We start from the raw sequence: 25,039 nt of genomic DNA, 5'->3' as shown, positions 1-25,039 counted from the left end.
AATTTAAATTATTTATTCATGCGGATTTGATTAATCTATACTATTCATTTGCATGGATCTCAAGTGAGATTAATAATTTGAATTAATTTGTAACATAATTACATGGGCATGGATTAATTTTCTTGATTTGGGCACTTTAAATGTGTTGTTGGGTGCACAATGGCACCCTGTGGTGTCACCTACCGAAGGGGGAAGTTTCAAATGGGGATGGTTAGGTGGGAATAATACCAGCTCCACCCTACTCCTTTTGGGAGAAAATTATCTGATGTCCCTGAGGATCACATGGTACATCGCACATACTAATCACTATTTGTTATGTCCCCTGTTTGATTAATGTAACTATAGTGAACATAAAAGAACAAAAAAAAAGAGTCTCATTTTTTTATATTATTTGTTTGGTTACTGGATATGAAATCTAGTAATATATTATAAATAAATTATTATTCATCCAACAATAAAAAATAATCACCCTCCTCAGTGATCACAAAATATATATGATCAATCTCATATTCTAAACATATCCTCAATTCCTTATATTCAATCCACACAATATATGTAATGAATCTCACCTCTTAAACATATCCTCAACTCCTTATATTCAATCTAGATACAAAAATAAATGCCAAGGGTTTCTAGCCCCAGTGACATTACCCCAACTCTCATATTTGAGGGTTTAAACCTCCTAGGTGAGGTTAGGATACGAAATGGTTTTGTTAACTCCTATTCATTCCACCCACCATTTGTTGTGCGAAATAGTTTCGTTAACTCCTACTTTTTTTATAGCCGGATGTTTGAACCAACTTATATGCACCTCGACTAATCCCGAGACTCACGCAAAATGTCCCCTCCACGTGAATCGGACAAAGCTCGGGCAAAACCTGCAGACGTGACCCTAAAAAGTTGATAACACCTAGTGAAAGTTGAACCTGAGACCTAGAGGGAAACACACTCCCAAGCCCCGACCTGCATGCACTAGGCCAACCCCTTGGGGTTAACTCCTACTTATTCCACCCGCCATCTGATGTGCCGCTTTAGCAGCTTCCCTTTCCCCAATCTGTTGAGAGTAGGCTAGATATATATTTGTATTGTTAATCCTCAAAAAACAAAACAAGTCCACAATAGCTTTAGAACTCATCCTATTGCATCTTTTCACCAGCCTTATCTCAAGAAAACTATTGCCTCACATTTTAAAAACAGAAATGTAAAACAGCAGTAGTAATAATAACAATTGGGGGTGGGGGGGGGGGGGGGGGGGGGGGGGGGGGGAGAAAAAAAAAAAAGAGTTTTCCTAGTGCATACAAAACAAGGGTTCTCTCCAATGAAGTACCTATTGCTACTCAATAGCAAAATAAATAAACAAACAAAACAGAGAAATGAACACTTTAGGAAAATGTAAGAAAGCTAGGAAACCAGAAAAGTTGTCTAGAAATTTACCCAGAAATTTGATGTATTGTCTAGATTCAATTAAAATGAATCTCAACCATCCAATGCTTTTTTCTGAGTATTTTTCTGGGAAAATTTTCTAGGTACCTAGCAAAAAGTAAGAAAGCTAATCCATGGCTGAGGTTGCAAGACGCTGCATGTGTTTTTCCAACCTCGATTCTGTACAGCAAGCTATGAGACAACCTGACAGAGAGTTGAGTTATTCGCACTACAACTTACATTCCAGTTACAATAGTTAAAGAGGCTGTAGCTATGCATTTTTCTTATCGATCTCCTCTTTCCCAATCACCAGAGGCTGATACACCATGGCAGGGAAGCAAGCACCTTCATATTAGCTGCTATCTGCGGAACCTTGGGACTTCTCTATAAGCAACTCAATTTTCTGATCATGATGAAGGCAACATATGATCATTAGGAAGCTATTACGTAAAAAGATCACAAACAAAAACCCTAATTGGTTAGAAACATGACTTGATTCGCAATTCATTTTTGTATACAACCAGGCACCCCTTGGTGCTTGGGCTGCAAAACGAACCAAGCTACTGGAGCTCAACTCATGCTTGGCTCATTCAAACCTCATTTTAGATCGGCTCATTATGCAAATAAGCCAAGCTTAAATACATTTTAAAGCTCGTTAAATTATCAAGTCAAGCTTGAACAACTTATTACTCGGCTTGACAGGGGTTGAGGGAGGATATGCATGTGTATAAGATACAGGGAGGATAAGTAATCTAATTGCATTTGCCCCCCTAAACCTTAAACCTAAAACGATATAGGGAACAATTTATTATTTCAGTCGTTTAAACCTGACTTGAACAGACTATTGGACTTGAACAACCTACTACTCAGCTCGACTCGACTCATTTGCAGCCTTACTTGGTGATTCTTTAATAAAATTTATACATAAAAAAATGATTTGATTTGCACTCCAGTAACCAAGGACAGGTTTATGGGATCATCATTGCATTTTTTTTATATAGGTCTTTTCTCCTTACATTGACTTTTATTTGGAGTGACTTGATCTTGACACTTCCAAAATGACTCGATCTGAATACTATGGAATTTAATGCTAGGGCACAAGGAAGACCAAAATTAACACCACTTGCGACAGTAAGGAAAGATATGTTAGTTTGTAGTTTAATTGAAATTATTGCCCTCAATTGCATGGAATGGAATTCATATAGCCAACACCAACTAGTCGGAACAAGGCTTTGTAGAGTTGAATTGGGTTATAGTTGCCCTCTGTGCAAAGGAAAAAGTATATACCTTTACTGATTTGCTAACTTCTTCGAGTTTATGTAGCATCAAATCCGTAGGCAGTGTACTTCTGTGCTCAACTGAAGCATAACGTGGGGAACCCACGATCTGCATGGTAAAGAGGCATTGGTAAATGTGATCATAAGACAAAACATCTAAATAAGTTCAACTTCTGTCTAATGACGTTTACAATGCACAAAGATCAAAAACTTTAAATTTTAAAAGTTAAAATACAAAAAGCACTTCACAATTAAATAAATATAAAAAATAAATAAACAAAAAACACGAGAACAAATAATGTGGATTACCCACTAGATACCACAGTTAGCCACACTCATTGATCTAAAGATTCTGAACCATGAGATTAGAATCCCCCCATTACAATTCAATCAGTTTTACCACGACAAAAACTAGCAGTTCTGTTGTATTCACACCTACTCTTATCAAGATTAAGCATTGAAATATATCACTTTATGTTCAATGTCAATGAAATTCATTAGAACAACATGAGAAAAGGCATGAAACACTTCGAGTTTGGCTAAACCTACCATTTTAAATGAATAAACAAGATTCCCACAATCAAAACAGTTTTGGTAGGAAGTGTCAATCTGCTGTTAAAAATAAAATTCTATCAACCACAACTTATAACACTAACACCAAAGCAATGAACTTGAGCATAACCCACATTAAGTATAATCATGATTGTTAGAATCACGCAATTCACAATTCAATTCATACAATTTGATACAAGTTTCAACACAAATGATTTGAATCATACTGTTAATTGGAAATTGAGTGAATCATGGGATTCGATTTACGATTCATTATGATTCATGCGATTCAATTCTATTTTTATTTTTGTTTATACAATGCATGAAATGACGTCATTTTTGCCAAACTATCAAGAATATAGAAGAGATTTATGAAGCACGGACACCTCTCCGGAGGCAACGTATGGGTGTCCGACACGTGACGGACATGGACACGCGGTGGACACGTGTTGGACACTCTACCTAACGTGTCCCCCTTCTTTTTTTTTTTAATTTGCAGCCGGACACTCTCAGACACGTTATGGACACGTTGGAGACAGAAATCCTACCCCATTAAAGATAGAGAGAGAAACCCTAACCATTAAAGACAGAGACAGAGAAAGAGAAAGAGAAAGGGTGAAGAACCTATTGTAGCCGTAGATCGAGGCTAGATCAAGATGTGTTCTTCTAATCTGTGTGTTCGACTCCCTCTCTCCCTGTGTTCGGTACTCTCTGTTCGTCTTCCTCAAACCTATTCATCGTCTTCGAATCTTCGTTTCTTTCGTCTCTCTTTTGTTGTGTTCGTCTCTCCCTCTTTCTCTGTTCGATTCTCCTTCTCTTGCTTCTTTGTTCGACACTTTCTTTCTCTTCTCTTCTTTGTGTTTGACTGTCTGTCTCTCTCATATCCACCCAAATAAAGATTGTTGTCTCTCTCTCCTCTTCTTTATTGTTTTTTCTTCTTCTTTTTTTTTTACCTATTTTATTTTTGGTAACAAAAAAAACATTTTTTTCCCTCTTTTACTTTTTATTTTTTTTAATATTCTTGTTTGTTAAACATTAGTTATTTTTATTTGTAAAAAAAAATTAATTTATGAATAATATTTGATATTAAAATAAATAAAATAAAATATTTTTTTAATTTTACATATAATAAATAAATAAATAATTATATTTGAGCGTGTCCCCAACATGTTGTGTCTCTCATTTTTTAAAAATTTACGTGTCGACGTGTCCGTGTCGTGCTTCATAGGAAGAGATCAATAAGTTACATTGATATATGTGATTTTATATGTATATACATATATACAATTTAGCCATATTAATACTTACTTCATTTTAAACACTATTTTATATTTTTATATGTATATAAATAAATAATAAGATTCACGATTCATTGTTTTAGCAAAACATTCATGATTTGATTCGCGATTTGACAACAATAAGTACAATTCTTATTTCAAACAGGTTTTGCAGAAGAATCCAACTAAAGCCAAAAATAAACAAAACTATAGATGACTTGTGACAATGACATGAAAGCATTAGATTAAAATATTTTCCTTCACAAAAAAAAGGCATCTTGCACAATTTGCAATAGCTTGAGTTGACATTTAGATGAAAGCAGGGTTTAACAAGTTTGAGAACAGCCAACAACATTTTTATTATTACCTTCCAACTTTTGGATGGTGATCTGAAAACAGCTGGACCCTCAGCAGAAGATCCAACGCGGACCATACTTTCCCCTTCACCAATTTGAGCAGCAGATCTCCGAGTTCTACCAACATCTTGTATGACCTTGGAAGCTTCAGTCACAATGATCTGAAAACATGCAAATAACCCTTTTATATTTTTATACAGTCATCATATCACTCTAATAGTAATGAAACAATAAACAGTAGCCCACCATGGAACCATATGAGCAAAGTAGTTCATTGCTTCTCACACAGTTAAACTCAAGACTAGATCACAAAGAGATGCAGAGTGGATTTACCTTCCTCAGAAGCCCAGGGTTACAAACCCCTTGCACCTGCAACTCATCTACAGGTGCAGCTTTTCCATGTGCTATACTTTCAACTCTAAAGGTGTGGATTCCATAAGTTGACTGCAAGCAACCTACAAACAAACATCAAAGATACACAGACACTATAAGTCATTAGCTTTGGAAGTTCTCTCTCACATACAAAGAAAGAATGTTAAATCAAAGCAAATAAGTTCAAGGAAACAAGAATGTAACCATAAAACTGTGTGAAACAAAATGCTGATTTTTACCAATCATATTTGCTATGTTGCATAATGCATTTCACGAGCACATAAACAAGATATGAGAGGATGGACGTAAGTACATAAAACCATATGGACTCATTGATGTGGTGAATTCTGAAAGGAACAGCAGAGACATTGACGATGACAAAAATGTAAAAGCATATACTTATATTCATTTGGCTGACCCCTCCCTATCTGTAAACACATATGTACATGGTTGTTAGAACCGTACGATTCACGATTTGATATGAGTTTCAGCAAAAATGATTCAAATCGTGTTGTTGAATTTTAGCGAATAGAGCGATTCAATTTGCAATTCAGTTCTTCTTTTTTGTTTTGTTTACATAATGCATGAAATGGCATCTTTTTGACCAAACGAACAATTCAATTTGTAATTCAGTTATTTTTTTTGTTTTTGTTTTGCTTTTTTGTTTACATAATGCATGAAACCACGTCTTTTGACCAAACTATCAAGGTATATAGGAGAGATAAATTAGTTTTATTGATACATGTGATTTCATATGTATATACATATATACAATTTAGTTATATTGATAATTTACTTTATTTTAAACACAGTATGTATATAAATTTGTATCATATTAAATAAAATGAATCTTATGATTCACAATTCAATATGATTCGCGATATACTATTTTAGCAAAACGATCCATGAATCCATGATTCGATTCGCAACATATACATATATTCATTTGGCTGACCCCTCCCTATTTAAACACGTATATATGATGGATTGAATTTTGTGTGTTTGAGAGAGAAGAAAAGGTGGGTTGAATTCTGTCAGATTTTGAATCCATATTTGAACCTTAAGAACATGTTTGTTTGGAGGGATTCAGCCATGGGATAGGATTCCATATCCGATGGATGGAATAGTCTGTTGTTTGGTTCAAATTTTTTGCACCAGACTAATAGTCCATCTAAACTATTAATCCCAAATCTACTGGATTATTCTGTCCCATTTGGGGGGGGGGGGGGGGGGGGGGGGGGTTACACAAATCCTAGGATAACTCATCCCAAAGATTAGACAGTGAAATTATATTTTTGACCCTCTATTATTTAATATCTATTTCCTCATCTTTTCCACATTTGTTCTTTCACAGCAGTAGCAGAACACATTCATTCTTTCACAGCAGCAAAACCCTAGGGCCATTTTCTGCTAACCCTTTGCTTCAAGTTTAGATCTCCAATCTCCGATCTTCATTCAGGTTTGAAACTTAGTCTACATCTTTGATTTTATTTGCTATTTATTTTTTATTTCGATTTTGATTGTTCCATATGAGGGATTTAGAGATTTTTTTGTATGATATTGTTTATCATACTGGATTATTCTGTCCCATTTGGGGGGGGGGGGGGGTACACAAATCCTAGGATAACTCATCCCAAAGATTAGACAGTGAAATTATATTTTTGACCCTCTATTATTTAATATCTATTTCCTCATCTTTTCCACATTTGTTCTTTCACAGCAGTAGCAGAACACATTCATTCTTTCACAGAAGCAAAACCCTAGGGCCATTTTCTGCTAAACCTTTGCTTCAAGTTTAGATCTCCAATCTCCGATCTTCATTCAGGTTTGAAACTTAGTCTACATCTTTGATTTTATTTGCTATTTATTTTTTATTTCGATTTTGATTGTTCCATATGAGGGATTTAGAGATTTTTTTGTATGATATTGTTTATCATACTGGATTATTCTGTCCCATTTGGGGGGGGGGGTACACAAATCCTAGGATAACTCATCCCAAAGATTAGACAGTGAAATTATATTTTTGACCCTCTATTATTTAATATCTATTTCCTCATCTTTTCCACATTTGTTCTTTCACAGCAGTAGCAGAACACATTCATTCTTTCACAGCAGCAAAACCCTAGGGCCATTTTCTGCTAAACCTTTGCTTCAAGTTTAGATCTCCAATCTCCGATCTTCATTCAGGTTTGAAACTTAGTCTACATCTTTGATTTTATTTGCTATTTATTTTTAATTTCGATTTTGATTGTTCCATATGAGGGATTTAGAGATTTTTTTGTATGATATTGTTTATCTTTCCCTTTGATTTTTTTTTTTTTCATTTTGATATGAGGGATTATTTTTGCTTGTTCTAATTTTTTTTCTAGTTTTTACTTTTCATTCTTTATATATATATATATATATATATATATATGTACTTCGATGTTCTGTGGCAATTGGGTGATCTTGGTTTAGTGCTCTCTTTTTTTCTTTTTTTTAAATTTATTTTTTATGTACCTTGGATCTATGGTTGGAAAGAAAGAACTATTATATTATTTAAAATTCTTACAGCCCTTTTTTTCCTTTGTTTTTTGTTTACAAAAAGATAAATCTACGCTCTTTTTTTTTTTTTTTTTTACCGAAAGAAAAATCTTACTGGCCTCATCTTTACATGTATCCTGATACTAGATAAGTATTAGTTATTTAGTAGCTCTCCAGAAGCTTTTGATTTTCTATGGGATGCATTTTTAATGCTACTTGGTGCATGATTTATGGAATGACAATAAGGAGTAGCACATATGGGTTTCTGGTCTGCTGATTTTTTTTTTTTAACTGGTGTTTCAATTAGTATGAGTTCTTGAAGGACTAATACGGATATATATCTATCTTGTATGTACCCAGATTGAACATCAAATAGAGCAACTAGAGTCATGTGTTTGAATTTCTACTTATTATCAGGATTACTTTTATAACAACATCAATTTATTTTTCTCTTTTTTTTTAAAAAAATAAATAAATAAATCATATTGACCTGATATTTAGGGGTTGTTTGGGATATTCTAAATAAGTGCACTTTTTGACTTTTTATGAAATATGGGTTGGGTTTGAAGTGATGTGGTAAAGAGATGATCTGACTTAAATAAGATAGTGACTTTTTGACTTTTTAACTTTTGTTGAAGATGCCGAACTTAGCCTTAATCACATACTTTTACTTTGTTTTTTTTAAAAAAAAAGATAGAAATTGAAAGTCATAATTCTATTGCTCATGATTTTTTAATTTTGGTAGATTGAAAATCATAATTCTATTGTTCATGATTTTTTAATTTATTTGTAATTCTAAATTGTTTCTTGTATATAGAGATGGATCAAAATATCGATGATTTTGACAATGACAATAACGATGAGCTTGAATTATACGTAGTGTTGCAAGTTGTATTGCAAGAACTACATGCCTTATGCACCGTGGCTTTTGTTGTCATTGAGGTTGTCTTGAAGAGGTATTTATCTAAGTATCCCCATAACCTTATTAGAGGGCCCAATCGACATAACATGTGTTGAACAACTTCGCATGGATTGGCGTTCTTTTATGACCTTGTGCAATATGTTCATACAATAGGCGGGTTAGGACATTCAAAATACGTCACTCTAGAAGAGAAGGTAGCCTTCTTCCTCTTCATCTTGGCACAACACTTAAAACACGAAATGTTAAGTTCAATTTCTACAAGTCTGGAGAAACTGTTAGTCGATATTTCAATGATGTCTTAAAGGTTGTGTTGCGCTTGCAAGCCAACTTACTCATCACACCAGATCCTATAACCGAAGCAAGTACCGATCCAAGGTGGAATTACTTCCAGGTAATGGATTTTGTAAAAAGTTGGTAACATTGCATTACTTTTTTTTTATTTCTTTTTATTAAATTTTTTTTACCAAAAAAAATCATAACTATTATAATGTCTATTGAATTGGTTTGTTTAGAATTGTCTTAGAGCACTTAATGGCACCTATATTAAAGTTCATGTACCTGTGGTTCATCAAGCAAGGTATAGAACAAGGAAATGAGAGATTGCTACTAATGTTTTGGGAGTTTGCTCGCAAGACATGAATTTCATGTGTTGCCAAGGTGGGAAGGGTCAGTGGCCGACTCTAGGGTTTTAAGAGATGCAATCAATCAACCCAATGGCTTAAGGATCCCAAATGGTAATATAAAAATACTTAATTTTTCTTAAATTCATGAATAATAATTGAATCTAATGCATAACACTCCACGCATAGGTTACAATTACCTAGTGGATGCGGGGTATATGAATGGGAAAGGATTCCTAGCACCTGACCATGGTCAGCAATACCATTTGTCTGTATGGAGAGAAAGGGCAACTCCAAATAATTACCAAGAATATTTCAACATGAAACATGCATCAGCCAGAAATATCATTGAAAAAGGTGTTTTGGAAGGTTGAAAATGAGATGGGCTATACGTCGCAGTGCATCATATTATCCCATTAGAACCCAAAATCAATTATCACAGCATGTTGCTTGTTACACAACTTCCTTCGACAAGAGATGGCAATTGACCCTATAGAGAATGATTCAGACTTAGAGGATGCCTTAGAAAATCAACCCCCAATGGGAGATGGTTTTATTGAGACTATCGAGACATCTAACTAGTGGACTGAGTGGCGGGATACACTTGCAATGCAATTGTACAACAATTGGTTGGCTAATGGAGGGGCTGCATAAAGATAGCTTTGTGTTTCTTTGCATCACGATTGTGTTCCACCTTGATTTGTTGTTAAACCATTTAAATTTGTTATGTAACATTGCTATGTACTTTTATGAATAATAGACATTGTGGATGTTGAATTATATTTGCAATGCTTGGTATTATGATATCTATCTTTGTGAGTTATTTATACTTCATTGTAATGCGTATGAAATGTTCAATTATTACTGTAAGCATGGACAATGAGGTATCTAGTTCTCATAAGAAAAAGAATGACAAGGTTGATTCATCAAAATCAAGGCGAATATGGAGCCCACGTGAAGAGGATTGTCTAATTTCAGCCTTCTTGTTCATTGTCAATGATGGAATGAAAGTTGACAATTCTTTCAAGGCAGGCTATCTTATGAAACTGGAGAATAAATTAGCGGAATTGTTACCCTGGACATATTTCCGTGGCTCTCCCTATATCGAATCAAAGATTAAAATATGGAAGGAGCAATACAATTTTGTGTCTAGTACACTTGCTACTAGTGGGTTTGAATGGAATGACACTGAAAAAAGAATTGACGTGGAGAGTGATAGTGTATGGGAGGCACATGTTTGGGTAAAGTTATCTCCTTTTAGTTACCTTTTGTTATTGCTACATGTTTACATAACTACTATTGTAAGATCATAACAAAAATTTAATATTGGAAGATCACATCTACTCCATCTGTTATAGTAGTTATTCTCTTATGAAACAATTTGTTAGATCATAACAAAAATTTGCTACATCTTTACATACTATTGTATATGTAATTTAACCTTATGTTGAAGATATTAATTGGGATTAGTTGGTCATTGTAGAGGGACAATGATGCAAAACAATTGAGAAACAAAACTTTCCCACATTTCGATGAATGGATTCAAATATTTTGCAAAGATAGAGCTATAGGAGAGTTTGCTAAAGGCCCTGGTGATGCAATTGAGACTATGAATGCTGAGGAAGATGTGTTGTTGCCTGGTCTTGCAGATAATGACACTTTTCTTGAACAAATGAGATTAAATAGTCAAACCGGTGAAGCAATGGACAGTTCAAACTCAGCAACTCAACGACCTTCTGATAGTTCTACCAAGAAGAAAGATAAGAAAAGACCTAGAGCCAATGATGAAGTAGTTGAAGGGCTGACCATGTTTTCTGACAAGTTGGTGGATGTCTTGGGTACAACCAATGATAAGCTAGAATTCATTAGAAAAAGAATGGAGTATTCACATGATCTTGCATCTAAATGGGCATCACTACGATGAACTTACGAAGTTGCCAATTACTGTAGATGAAAGGTTAGGTGCTTGTGAAATCATATCCCACGATGTCCAAAAGCTTGACATGTTGTTTAGCTTGACACATGATGAAGGGCTAAGGTGGGTGATGAGGTTGCTAAGTAGACATACTCCATAACAAACTGTTGCATTTGATGGGAATATTTTCTTTTTGGGCATAGTTTGATGTGTATGGTAGGGAATGCTTTTTGTTAAGTCTATTATAAATTTGTTGATAGACTTGATTATTGCTTCTTTTGTGTACAAGCACCCGTATTTTGTTAACTATAATTGGGATGCTTTTTGTATATTTGGTTATGTAATTAATATTAATGTAACACGTTGAATGCTTATTGTTATCCTATCTTTTTATATATTAAGTTATGTAGTGAATATTATTGTGATGCGTTGAATGATAACTTTTATCTTACCGTTTTATTTTCATTAGGACATTTGGGTAACATATTGTTTGTATAATGTTGATCTATTCCTCAAAAAAAAAAAAAAAAAAAAAAAAAAAGAGCATCTAAAAAAAGTTAACTTATTGGGATGATGTTCCTACATTTGTGTAAGTGTTCCAAATTCAGTGTTGGGTTTGCTTTGAAGCCAAAAAAATTTCATATTTGGTGCATTCCTGGTATTAATTATGCTTAGTAAAGTAAAATAAAGTTTAAAAATCTCACCTACAAATTAAAATAAATTTATGTAATTTTTATTAATATTCTATTTATTTAATTTTTTAAAAGTTCTAGTAAAAAAATTTAATAAAATTTATATTCCTATTATTTAGTAAACAATTCAAAAAGGTAAAATAGTCTTTTGAACATTTATCATTCTCCCTAATATCTCAAACAAACATAAGATTTAATAGTATAATCCAATCCAGACATCTAATCCCATGACTAAACAAACATAAGATACAAATCTAGTCCAACCAAATAGTTCAGGGATAATGTATCCCAGGACTAATAATCTGGTGGATTACAATCCCCCTTTATCCAGTCCGTTCAAACAAACACACGCTAAGTGGTTACTTCTAAGGCCTATAAAAAATAAAAATAAAAATAAAAAGTAGGAAGAAATGTTTACATAAATGACGGCTAGCAGGTCATCCAATTTTCTGTCTCTAGCTGCATTTTTGTAGCGAGGGGTGGGATGCCTTGGATAGTGTTAACAATCATTTATCAACAATTCAATATAACTCGGCCCTGTTATTAGTTTTTTTGACCTTTTCAAACTTGAATACAAAAGCACCTAGCTGCAATATATTGATGCATCAAAACTAACGAGTAAAAATTAACAACGAAAAATAAACAGAGTATGTTGAATTATGATACTAAGGGAAGAGTAAGAAAATATATTCCCTAGTTGTCTTCTTGAGAGAAAAATTAACGAGGATTAGTCTGTTAAAATAAGCAAAGTAGGTTGAATTATAATACTATGAAATTGAAGATATGCCAAATTTTGCTCAAACTTTTCTTCTATTTCACTTCTTTTATTTCAGATATGCTCAAATTTTAGGTTTATCCTATATAAAACATTATTCTAATTTCCTTGCATTTTCACTCATCTATACAGCAAAAGAAATCATACACACACAGGGTTCTTTCACAGAAGCGTGACTGCTGAATATTTGAATATTAATAAATCACAGGGATGAGTTAAATCAATGGATCCAAACTTCAAGAGAACATTAAAGCATTTGAAGGCCATTCATTGAATGAAGCTGTAAATTAAAATGACCAGATTTTTTTATGCCATGCTTTATTGAACTTGTTAGCAACTTTCTAGCTTTTAGTAGTTGGTTTCATTTTTGAGGAAATGAATGCATGTGTTTGTAGCTGATTAAAAAAATGCATGTGCTTGTATGTGCATGCCTATGAAGCACGGATACTCCGAAATAGCCCCCGTACGCGTATCAGATACGTATCGGATACGGATACACGGCTGATATGGCGAGATACGTATCAAATACGGGAAATGAAGTATCTAATTTTTTTTATTTTTTTTTTGAATTTCGGATACGGCTAGGATATGCGAGGATACGGTCAGGATACAGTATGGATACGGCGAAGCAAAAAAATGATTTTAAAAACTTAAAAATGGGTCAAATTGTAAAATATGAAAAAAAGATGAAATAAAACACAAAAAAAAAAAGAAAAATAATAAACAACCAAACTCTCTCTTACTTAGGTCGAACAGCAGCCGCGAAGGAGGAGGAGGAGTTCGTCGTCGTCTCGAACAGCAGCTCGCCGATCGTCAATCTGGTTCGCGAATAGGAGCTCCACGATCGTCGATTAGGTTCGTCCCTCTCTCTCTCCCTTTCGCTCCCTCTGTCAGCCTCTCACTCGATCGCACGAACTCTCTCTCTCTCTCCCTCTCCCTCTCCCTCTCCCTCTCCCTCGATCTGTCTGGTTGGAGATCTCAATCTCATTTCCCCCTCCCTCTTGGTCGATCTGTCTCTCCCTCTCCCTTATCTATGTCTGTTTTGCCTATTTATTTTTATTATTATTATTTTTTAATTTGTTGTATGTATACTCTGCAAATCAAATAAGATATTAAAAAAAAAAAAAAAAAACTTATATGTATTATTCGGTTTACTTGAATCTGATAAAACAAATAAATAAATAAACTTATTAATAAATAAATAAATAAAATAAGGTAAAAAAACTTATTAATAAATAAATAAATAAATAAACTTATTAAAAATAAAATTTGTCAACATATAAAATTATAAACTTTGTAAACTTATTAATAAATCAAATAAGGTAAAAAAAACTTATTAATAAATAAATAAACTTATTAAAAATAAAATTTGTCAACTTATAAGATTATAAACTTTGTAAACTTATTAATAAATCAAATAAGGTAAAAAAAACTTATTAATAAATAAATAAATAAATAAACTTATTGATAAATAAATGAACTTTGTAAATTTTTTCCCCCTTAATTTGGGATTGAATTGCATTATGGTTGTTATGGGTGATACTATATTGTTAAAATTGTTGAAATTTAATTGAATTGATGAATTTTTTGTTATGGGTGATGCATTATGGTTGTTATGGGTGATGCTACATTAATTGAATTTGAAGTTTTATTTTTGTGTATGCTACATTACTAAAAATTGTGAAAAAAATATTTTTTATGAACGTATCCCCGCCGTATCCGTATCCTACTTTTCGAATTTTGCCGTATCGCCGTATCCGTATCGTATCGTACCCATATCCCGTATCCGTATCCGTGCTTCCTAGGTGCATGCAAAGAATTCAATGTCTATATTTTACCAAACCAACTTTCCAAAGCTTGAACAATTTAGTCAAATCTTTTGCCTCAGACAATTTTTCCAAATTTTATTGTAAAATCGAAGCAATTTGCACAAAAACCTTGAATCAGCTCATCTACCTCGAATGAGTTATATACATATAAAACTTAGATATGATTTTCATTCATGCTCAATGGGTAAATGAAGCTTAAAATTAAATCACTTCAGAAAATAACCAATGATGGAAAACTGATAACAAATGATTTAGTACAAAAAACAATAAGTTTTCATTTGGTACCTTGTTCAATGATAACATCGATCACCTGCGACAGGAGTACATGCCTTTCTATTGTAATTACTCCCCAGAAGGGTATAAAGGAAGGCCTTGACACCTTGAAGCAGAAAAAAAAAAAACAAATAATTCGTTCCAAAATACTTTTACCCTTTCAAGATAGCAACACAAGGACAATTAAAAAGATCAATTACCTTGTAAATTATTTCATGAGGAGTAACATATAGCTTACGTGATGAAATATCCTTCTGAAGCACGTATCTTTTGATGGGCAGATACAGCAACATGATGATTCCTATTCCCCAAGCTAAAACCAGCAGCAAGGATATTGAAACCCATATAATGGTGTCATATTGCACATTTTTTGTGGCAAGTTCTTTGAAAGAGGCTGTGTACAGTATCTGCTCAGAAGTATCAACTTCTTCATCTTCACTAGCATCTGATACAGGACCAGAATGCAGTAAATCCTTTGATGAACCAAACTCTGGCAGCACATCTGAACGGCCCATCAGCATTCTACAAGTTCAAAAATTAACAATGAAATACATTATAAGATAGTTTATCGACAAAAACCTTAATTTATAGAGGGGTAAAAAACATGAATATTAACATAAATAGTATCTCTGTCTTCTGAAAATCAGAGTTTCAGATAATTATAAGAACGTAAGTTAATTCTAAACAGTGTAGGAAATAAAATTTGGGGAGACCCCGGGGTTTTGATGCTCCATTTGGCTGCTAAGAAAATTTGAGGAAGTAAAATAATGTTAAAAAGGAAATCAATTAATACTTCAACTCTACCCTTGTCTGGGACCCAAAAAATAAGTAATCTAATGCAAGTTTTCCAGGCATAATCAGGATGAGCTTATATTTCTTCAAAACTAGACTAACGCAAAATATGTTGTCAAAATCTGTTTTGTTTTACTTGGGTTTTCACAGAAACCAAACTAATAGTAAGGAAGTAAATGAATAAACATTTATAACCCCAAATGCATAAATGCTCTAGAAATAGCATTATTGATAACAACATTCAGATTTCAGTACATTTGAACAGATACCTATGAGAACCTAAGTCAATTTTAAAGTGTATGAATAAAAATTGGTGAGACCCAACTTTTGATGCTTCATTTGGCTGCTAAGAAAATTTGAGGAAATACAATAATGAAAAAAAGGTTTAAATTTTCAGCCCTACCATACTTGGGACCCGAAAAATAAGCAATCTAATGGAAGTTTTCCAGGCATAATCAGGATGGGCTTACATAATATGTTGTCAAAAATCTATTTTGTTTTTCTTGGGTTTTCACAGCAACCAAACTGACAGTCACAGAGCACAAGGATGAACAATTATAAGTTACAACCCCAGATTCTGAACTACTCTAGAAACAACAATGTTTATAAAAACCCTTTAATTGTCAGTGCATTTGAACGAGTATTAGCATAGCATTACATTCATAATCGTATTGGTATAAAACAACTAAATAAATAAATTTAAACCTTTTCAAGCTTTGGTATCTTCTCATTAGGGTGCGGAGAAATCTAGCCCCCACAAGGAAATTCCTAATGATGTTATCTCTTTAATGAAAAAATAAGATCGAGAATTTGGTTTCCTTCCATTTTTCCTGCTTTCTCTCAACTACCAAACAGAGACAACCCAACAATGCACATATAGAAATTGATGTATGTATATAATTTACCTGAAATTTTTAGTGAATGGTGAGAGAGTGGAGGATTGGATCGAAAACAGGGGATGATTAGGGTTTGCATTCGAGATTGAGCAAACTAACAGTCTCGCATTTGATCAACTTGTTTAGGCGATATTAGGAACTGTGAGCACCCAAATACGACACCAAACATTCAACTACCCAAATGGCAACAATGGGCACCCGTCCTTGTTTACGGTTTATCCGAATTTTTATTTTGGAGGGTTCCTCCCGTTAGATCTGGACGGGAGAAGGTTGTTTTGTACGTAATGGTTTAGGATGTCGTTTTAATTCGTACATTTTATAAGGTATTTTATTTATCTAAAAAAAATTATATGAATTTAATAATTATAACTTATTTAATTTATTATTTTTGTTTTAAAAAATATATAATTTATTTTAGGAATTTTTATTGATAAATCTATCTTAGAATTGTTATAACACATTAAGTCCACCCTGATTAGTCCCATATACTTTTCTTTTTATTCCATAAAGTCCATTTTTCTAATTTTATATTTTTATATGGAGTATTATGCCCTTATATCTATACTATTATTAAAAGCCAACAATCACTTTGGAGTCTTGAAGCCATACTCTCATAAATTTTTTCTAATTTTCCTAAAATAACCTTAAACTTTTTCAATAATTATACTATTTTAAAACTAATATCAATTTATAATTAAGGATAAAATCATAAATTACTAACTCACAAAATATAACTACCCACATTAAATAACTTCCCACGTTGAAAACTCCCACCTTTCACAAATATTTCACCATCATGAATTTATTTCTATAAGGTAACTTCTATCTTCTTAGTTTTCATAAGCATGTACGTATGTATCTATCAATCATATATATTATTATATATTCCAAATATTCCAAATTGCTGATTTGTGGTGGGAGTTCGTACCCACCCAAGGGAATGAGATTGTGCAAGGTTTAGGCTGATTGCGGATAAATGTGGGGCGGTTTTGACGTACGGTATGGCTTACATCATTTGTGTTTTGATGCGTGTTTTGATGCGATTGTTTGTGAGGTGTATGCTTTTAATCTCTTTGTATCATGTATGTATAAATTATATATATACATCACATTGTAGATTAAAAATTTAAAGTTTTGTTTATTTTGAATTTAAGTTGATGTATACAGCAATTTTATATGCTATGTTATGTACATCATTTGTGTTTTGATGCGATTGTTTGGGTTTGATTTATTTATTTGTTGTCTTAATAGTGTTAAGTGTGTTTAAAAAATTTAGTACTCTTCAATATTCTTAAATTTTACATACTGTAAGTGTTTTGAGAGTCTTGAATTTATATTTTTTCTATATTACCATTAATTATACTTTCATAGAAAATAAAAAAATCCATTATGTTATTAAGTTCCATTACTGTAAGTGTTTTAAGCTTTTGTTAAGTTTGGGGTTTTTTTCCCATTTGACTTTTTTAAGCTTTTGTTGGTTTTTTGTGGATAAATTCAATTTTTAAAATTTTGATTTGTTTGTTCATATAAAATGAGTGTCTTGGGTTTTTTTTTTTGTGTGTGTGTGAGTGATACTGTTAGTTATACTTTCTATATATAAAAAAAAAAATAGCAAAATGAAATGTTTCGTTGTGTTATTAGAAAAATTAGCAAAGTGAAATGTTTCATTGTGTTATTATGTTAAAAAAAAAAATTGATTATTATTTTTCTTCCTTTATATCAACCTTTGTCTTTGTATGTTTATAATTTATGTTTTTAGAAAAAATTGGTTTGTTTGTTTGCGCAATTTTGTGTGCGTTTTTTTTAAAACAATTCAATATTCATAAAATTTCTTTTATTTAAAAAAAAATAATAGTCTTAATTTTTTTAAATAAAGCTTTTAGATTTTTATTATTTATATTAATAGTTAATTATTTTTTGTGTATATCAAATCTTCTTTACTGTAAATGTTCCAAGTGTATAGATTTGTGTTTTGGTATTTTATGTGTACCATTATTAATTACAATTTATTTATTTTCTTCATTAAAAAGCATAAGAAAAAAAAAGTATTTTATTAGATTTCTTTGAGAAAAAATGACTATTATTGTCCTTCACTTATAATTTTTGCCGATTGCTTTATGACATTGTGTTGTTAAGAATAAACAACTTTCGGTTGATTCTCTATCGACACCTATTTGTTTTGACTGTAAGTATTCTATATGAGTTTTAGGTTTGTAATGCTTGAAACTTGAATAATTGTAAAATAATTCTATTTGGGCTTAAACAAATATGTAATTTCTTTTTCTAAGCTTAAAAAAATCAAATTTGTAATTTCTTCTTTTTTTTTATTTATGCTTACTTAATGAGTTTGTGATCGTCAGAACAAATAATTTCTACAACTGTGTTTTAAATTTTTTGGGTGTATTTAAAAAATTTAGTGTGCTTCAGTGTTCTTAAATTTTACATAATTGTAAGTGTACTTTTTGTATTTTTGTATTTTTTTGTGTATTGCTGTTAATTATACTTTTCATAGAAAATTTAAAAAAATCCATTATGTCATATCAGGTTCGTTCGAAAAAAAAATATATATATATAGTGTAAGTTTATATTCAATATATATATATATATATATATAAAATTGTGAAGTATAAAATATGTGCAATTATTTAGACTTACACTCCCATTTGATTTGGACTGTACCAATCTTTGTCAAAATGTAAGTTTTTAATTTGTTAGTTTCATGTATAAAAAACTTCAATAATATTTACATTTTGTTTCTTTATATATAATAAGCCAATTACAAAGCCAAAGTTATTATTATACTTTATTAGTCAAAGTAATTTACTTATAGGTTTGTATATATAACAAAAGTTACATACTTCATTTTTTGTCAATTCCATCTTATTTTTTGTAGTTTAATGTTGTCATATATGTATATTCAAAATTGCATCAAAACAATTTGAAGAGATTGTTGAACGTGACGTTTGATTTGGACTCTGTGACGATCTACGTCAAAATATAAGTTTTGAATTTTGAATTTCGTTTATAAAATTTTTTCACAATATTTACATTTTGTATCTTTATACATAATAAGCCAATTAGAAAACCAAAGTTATTATTGTACACTATTAGTTAAAGTACGCATGTGAACAATTTTGGCTCACTTTAAGGACGTAAAATTGTAATTTAATCAATGTACATTATTAGCAAACTAATTTTTACATATATCTTATATTTTTTTTTTTGCAGCAATTGCAGGATCTTCAGCCTCATGTTACCAAATTAAAATTTTATATGAATTTTTGTTGTAAATTTTTTTTAGTTACGATCAGTAAATATTGTATTTTTTTAAAGATTTGTACATCTTTTAATGTACATGTATTTTATTTATCAAATACGTTAATATCAAATGTTATATTGTACATAATTATTCATATGATTTATATGTATATTATTAGATAAAATAATATCAAAATCATATTATAATTTTAAACAAGTTTGCACACGCATCGCGTGTGCCCAGCCGTAGTATATATATATGTGTGTATACTGTACACACAGTGGAAACCAAATCCTATCTCTCTCCTCTCTCTCTTCTCTCTTCTCTTCTTCATTTTCCACTGTCGTTTCTCCCTCTAAATCTGCATCTTGGTCTGGAGATCACCCAAACCTGTTTCTCTCTCTCTCTCTTCTGACCTCACCACCACCAACACACACACCGCAGGAGCCCCATCGTCGTAGCTCCTCCAGCCACGTCAACCGTCTCTGCTGCTTCTCGAAGATTCTTCACGATCTCTGCCGCGGAATCTCTCATCCGTTCGTCGGAATCTCCGCGGGATCTCGGCCTCCTTCGTCGTCCGCCACTGTCGCCGCTGAAGGCCTGCTCGACCGATCTCCCTCCTGCTTCAAATCCAAGTCCAACAACTCCACTATCAGATCTGACAGCTACACCGATCACTCGCCTGTACTCGAGTTCGGATCCTCTCCAGCCTCTCTCTCCGGCTCATCCTCCCGGCAACGGATCAGATAGAGCCACATCACCTACATAGAAATAAGCGGCTCAGATTCGTTTCCTTAAAAATAAAAAAATATATGCCGGTCCACACACTCTCAATCCGTCCTTTCTCACCGACACAGACTCATCACAGCTCTCTCTCTCTATATATCTATCTATCTATCTATACTATTATAAAGTGAACAGGAACTTTGGTGTCCTGAAAGCTTTACTCTCCTCATGCCATGTGGCAGTATTTTTTATAGCTTTACTCTCCTCATGTCATGTGGCAGTATTTTTTATTTTTTAAAAAAAAAGTTAAACTAATAGATGGGTAAGGCTTGAACCCATGACCATGGGTTTAAGTACGAGGACTCATACCACTTAAGCTAAGTACACATTATAATATTAATTTTATTATTATTTTTTTGAAAAATGCCTCATACACCCACTGGGGGTCGACCCCCAGTGAGGTGGCACTCCATTATTGGCAAAAAAAAAAAACTGTTTTCTTTTTTTTTTTTTTTTTAAGTTTCAACCAGTGGGGACGCGACACCTCACTGGGGGTGCAACCCCCACTGGGGGTATGCAGCACTGCTGTATTTTTTTTTATTCCTACTTATTTAAATTGCACACACATCGTGTGTGCCACCCACTAGTATATATATATATACACTGTGTTAATACATAACACGTTCCTGTGATTTCGTGATTCAGTTTTGGCAGTTTTTATCATTCTAATTCAAATGGATTTTCTATCTTGCATGTTATCGTTCTGAGGCTTTGATGTGCTAGGGTTTCATTGTTGCTCTGGTTCGGTGATTTTCAAGTGAAGACAACGAATTTCATATTGTTCGGTTCTCACATTTTCTGGAGTATAACTACTTCAAATCGGTTGTTTTCGAGTTTCTGGACAATTGTAGGATTGCATGATTAGGGTTAATATCATTTTGGTTATGAATACATGTTCACTTTATGTTTTGATTTCTAGGATGGATCAGATGCTCTGTTTTTTTATTGCTATGGATCAGATGCTCTGGTTTTTCAATTACATGCATCATACGTGGTCCTGTGGAGGGGAGGTCATTCAGATTATGTGAAAAATGTTATAATATTCCTTTTACTTTGATGTATCCATAATGAGACTCTGTGTGAGTGACATAATTCAGAGTTTATGGATCAATGTGAATGTTTACATCGTGGTCCTGTGGAGGGGAGGCCATCAGATTAGTGTTGAATGTGGATCTGCTATAATTCAGAGTTTGTGGAACAATGTGAATGTTTACATCATGTTAGTGTTACGTGAAGAATGTGGATGTTTGCATTTTACTTTGATGTTTGCTTAATGAGGCTCTGTGTGGGTAATATAAATTCAGAGTATATGTGGCAATGTAAATGTTTACATTGTGGTAATATTATGTGAATAATGTCGATGTTCTCACTTTACTTTAATGTTTTCTTAATGAGGCTTTGTGTGGGTGATATAATTCAGAGTATATGTATCAATGTGAATATTCACATCTTGTTAATGTGAATTATGGATGTAACACTTGAACTATACATGTATTCATCTAATTTTTGCACAATGTGAATTTTCATATTGGTTTGGATTATTGTTGATTGTTGTGTTGTTGTGTTTTTACAGGAGATGGATACCTTTATGATGTTGGTGTATACATATGGTTGCAGTACCACTATAATAAATGCTGCCCGCACATTGTGTTATTTGCGTTTGGTAGACTGTTAGTGTGAAAAATGGGGGGAGTTGTCTGCTGGTTCTATTTCATTGTTCTGTCGGTTACCTGAGATTAATAGATATGATTTGGATAATGAGAAAGAATTTCAAAACATGTTACTGCTTGCTAAATCAATGGGGGTACAACATGTAGAAGTTGTGGTTGAGTTGAAAAGTGATATTGGTCAGTCAAGTAGCTCGGGATCGCTGCGTGTGGGGGTTGAGGAAGATATTGATGCGCGACGGAGATTTTGCCACTATAAGGAGAAGGTGTTGTTGTCAGCCCCTTGGGCAAATGGTATTACGCATGTGGGACAACTGTTTGTTGGAGGTGCACGAGAATTTCGTGAGGTTTTATGTAAGTATGCCATCCAATGTGGGTTTCAGTTTACGTTTGTCAAGAACGAGACAACAAGAGTTACTGCTGTGTGTGCGATGCGTGAGGAGAGAGGCTGCTTGTGGGCTATACATTGTAGAGCACAACGAGAAAATGGTTTTTTCTACATCAAGAGGTTTAGTGATGTGCATAGTTGTGGTACGGATGTCCGAACATCGAAGAATCCGTGAGTTAGTTCGGATTTGGTGTCGAGTACCATATCTAAAATTGTGAGGGGCAAGTCGTTGACTCGGCCGTGTGAGGTGGTGACTATTTTGAAGAGGGATTATGGACTAGATGTGAGTTACCATGTCGTATGGTTGGGTGTGGAGAAAGCAAAGGCTGGTATCATGGAGATCACTCATTATCGTTTGACCAGCTGCGGTGGTATTCAGATGTTGTGATGCGGTACAATCCAGGGAGTTACGTCAATATTGACTATGATGCGAGTAGTCAACAGTTTTGTCGTTTCTTTGTGTCATTCGCTGCGTGTATTTCTGGCTTCAATTCTTGTCAGCCTTTATTATTCCTGGATGAAACATTCCTCAAAGGAAAGTACAAAGGTCAACTATTTGCGGCAACGACGAAAGACGGAAACAATGGTTAGTATTTTTTTTAGCTATCTATTCATGTCGATATTCATTCTCTGCAGCATAGTCTGGACAAATGAGTGATTGAGAAATTATAAGTAATGTGAACATTGACATTAGTATGCACTGATATGAATGTTCACGTCTGTGTCTGCTAATGACAGTAATGTGAACATTGACATTAGTATACGCTGATGTGAATGTTCACATCAGTGTATACTAATGTCAGTTGATCCATTAATGAACATTATTGTGAATGTTCACATTATCAATGACTCAACAATCAACAATGAATTATTAATGGTCGTTAATGTGCATGCTCACATCGTTGATGTTTACGAACCCGAATCCAAAAATGACAATAGTAATAGGGCAATGTAGATATAAACATTCACATGACTTGTTTCATTTATACTGTTTTCTATTCACTTTGGAATATTGTGAATAGTTGTGTATTGGTGTTGTGTTGTAGGTCTGTTTCCTATTGCATTTGCGATTGTTAATTCAGAGACCACGGCCAATTGGTCGTGGTTCTTGCATGAACTTGGGAAGGTTGTTGATGGTAAGCGCCAGATTACTTTTATTTGAGATCGTAATCTTGGTTTGTTAGAAGCTATGCCAAAGGTGTTCCCATCGGCTCATTACGGTTATTGCTTACAACACCTAATGAGCAATTTAAGAGACCGAATGAAATGAATTGATAATGGATTCAGGGATCACCTAGTAAGTAGTTTGGGTGACTGTGCTTACGAGCAAACTGTGGTAGGGTTCCATGAAAATCTTGCAAAACTAAAAGAGGAGGGTAAATAACGAGCTCATAATTTTTTCAAGGACTTGGCACCTGAGCACTGGGCAAATTCGTACTTCAGGTAATAATAGTTTCCTAAGGTGTTCCATTTGTGAAGTTTAGAATGGTAGCGATGTGAATTTTCAGTTTAGAATGGTAATAATCTTCTAATTGTGTTTCATGTTCAATGTAAATGATGTGAATGTTCACATCTGCTAAAGATGACTGGTGTGAATGATGTGAATGTTCACATCTGTTAATTTGTCAAACAGTCATGCAATGTATTGCAGATTTGAATGTTGACATATGTCATATTTTGTTGTTGTTAACATTCACATTTGTCTATCATTTAAGTTAACAACATAATAAGCATATAATGTTCACTGGGAATGATGTTAATGTTCACATCTGTCAACGTGAATGTTTAGACCTATTAAATTTCATATTGTACAATGTTTGTGATATTGTGCAGGGGCATGCATTATGGGGAGATGACATCCAATGCGGCGGAGTCATTTAATAACTGGATTAAAGAAGTACGTAATCTTCCTATCACTCAAATGGTGGACACAATTCGTACTCAGTTGATGCGGCAAATGTCTGCACGACGTGACTAAGCAAAGAAATGGAATGAGTTTATTTGTCCTACATTCGAAACAAGGCTTATGGATTCATTCAATGACAGCAGGTCTTGGCAAGTTAGCAAAGCCAATGAAGATGTGTTTGAAGTTCATTCGATACCATCTGTTACTGTTGATGTTGCGAGGCGTACATGTTCTTACTTCAAATGGCAAATCAACGGATTCCCATGTGACCATGTTGTTATTACCATTCAGAAGAGCCGCTACAATCTCAATGATTGTGTGGAACATTACTTTCATGTAGAGACATATCGTGCAACCTATTCGGGTGCCATATTCCCTGCACCATCGGTGGAGAAGCCGCCTTTTAATCCCACGGACTTCACTATATACCTGCCAACTGTAAAAAGACCACCCGGAAGGCCGAAAAAGAATAGGATCCCATCAAGGGACAAGAAACTGAAGTAAATAAAGTGCGGGAGATGTGACAAGCTGGGGAGTTAT

General features: G+C 33.4%; 1 protein-coding gene across 4 annotated transcripts; it reads right to left on the bottom strand.

The window, feature by feature from the left end:
- Positions 1-1,158: 1,158 nt before the first annotated feature.
- On the bottom strand, positions 1,159-16,792 carry LOC114299994 (uncharacterized). Of its 4 annotated transcripts, none has more exons than XR_014362413.1 (7): positions 16,503-16,784; positions 15,006-15,327; positions 14,818-14,911; positions 5,218-5,339; positions 3,876-5,045; positions 2,710-2,808; positions 1,159-1,825 (listed from the first exon to the last, which is right to left on the bottom strand). XR_014362413.1 is itself a non-coding variant. In XM_028244838.2 (7 exons), the coding sequence occupies exons 2-7, from the start codon at positions 15,324-15,326 to the stop codon at positions 1,775-1,777; spliced, it is 837 nt and encodes a 278-aa protein (XP_028100639.2). In that variant the 5' UTR covers position 15,327; positions 16,503-16,792; the 3' UTR covers positions 1,159-1,774. The 4 variants fall into 4 exon arrangements, 2 of the variants coding, with proteins under 2 accessions (XP_028100639.2, XP_028100635.2); XM_028244838.2 differs by having other exon boundaries at positions 4,896-5,045; positions 16,503-16,792; XM_028244834.2 differs by having other exon boundaries at positions 4,896-5,045; positions 16,303-16,617.
- Positions 16,793-25,039: the final 8,247 nt, after the last annotated feature.

Source organism: Camellia sinensis, chromosome 2 (genome assembly GCF_055761805.1).
Source record: "Camellia sinensis isolate YWXY chromosome 2, ASM5576180v1, whole genome shotgun sequence".
Classification (NCBI taxonomy): Eukaryota; Viridiplantae; Streptophyta; class Magnoliopsida; order Ericales; family Theaceae; genus Camellia; species Camellia sinensis.
This window is presented reverse-complemented; position numbering and strand designations above follow the sequence as displayed.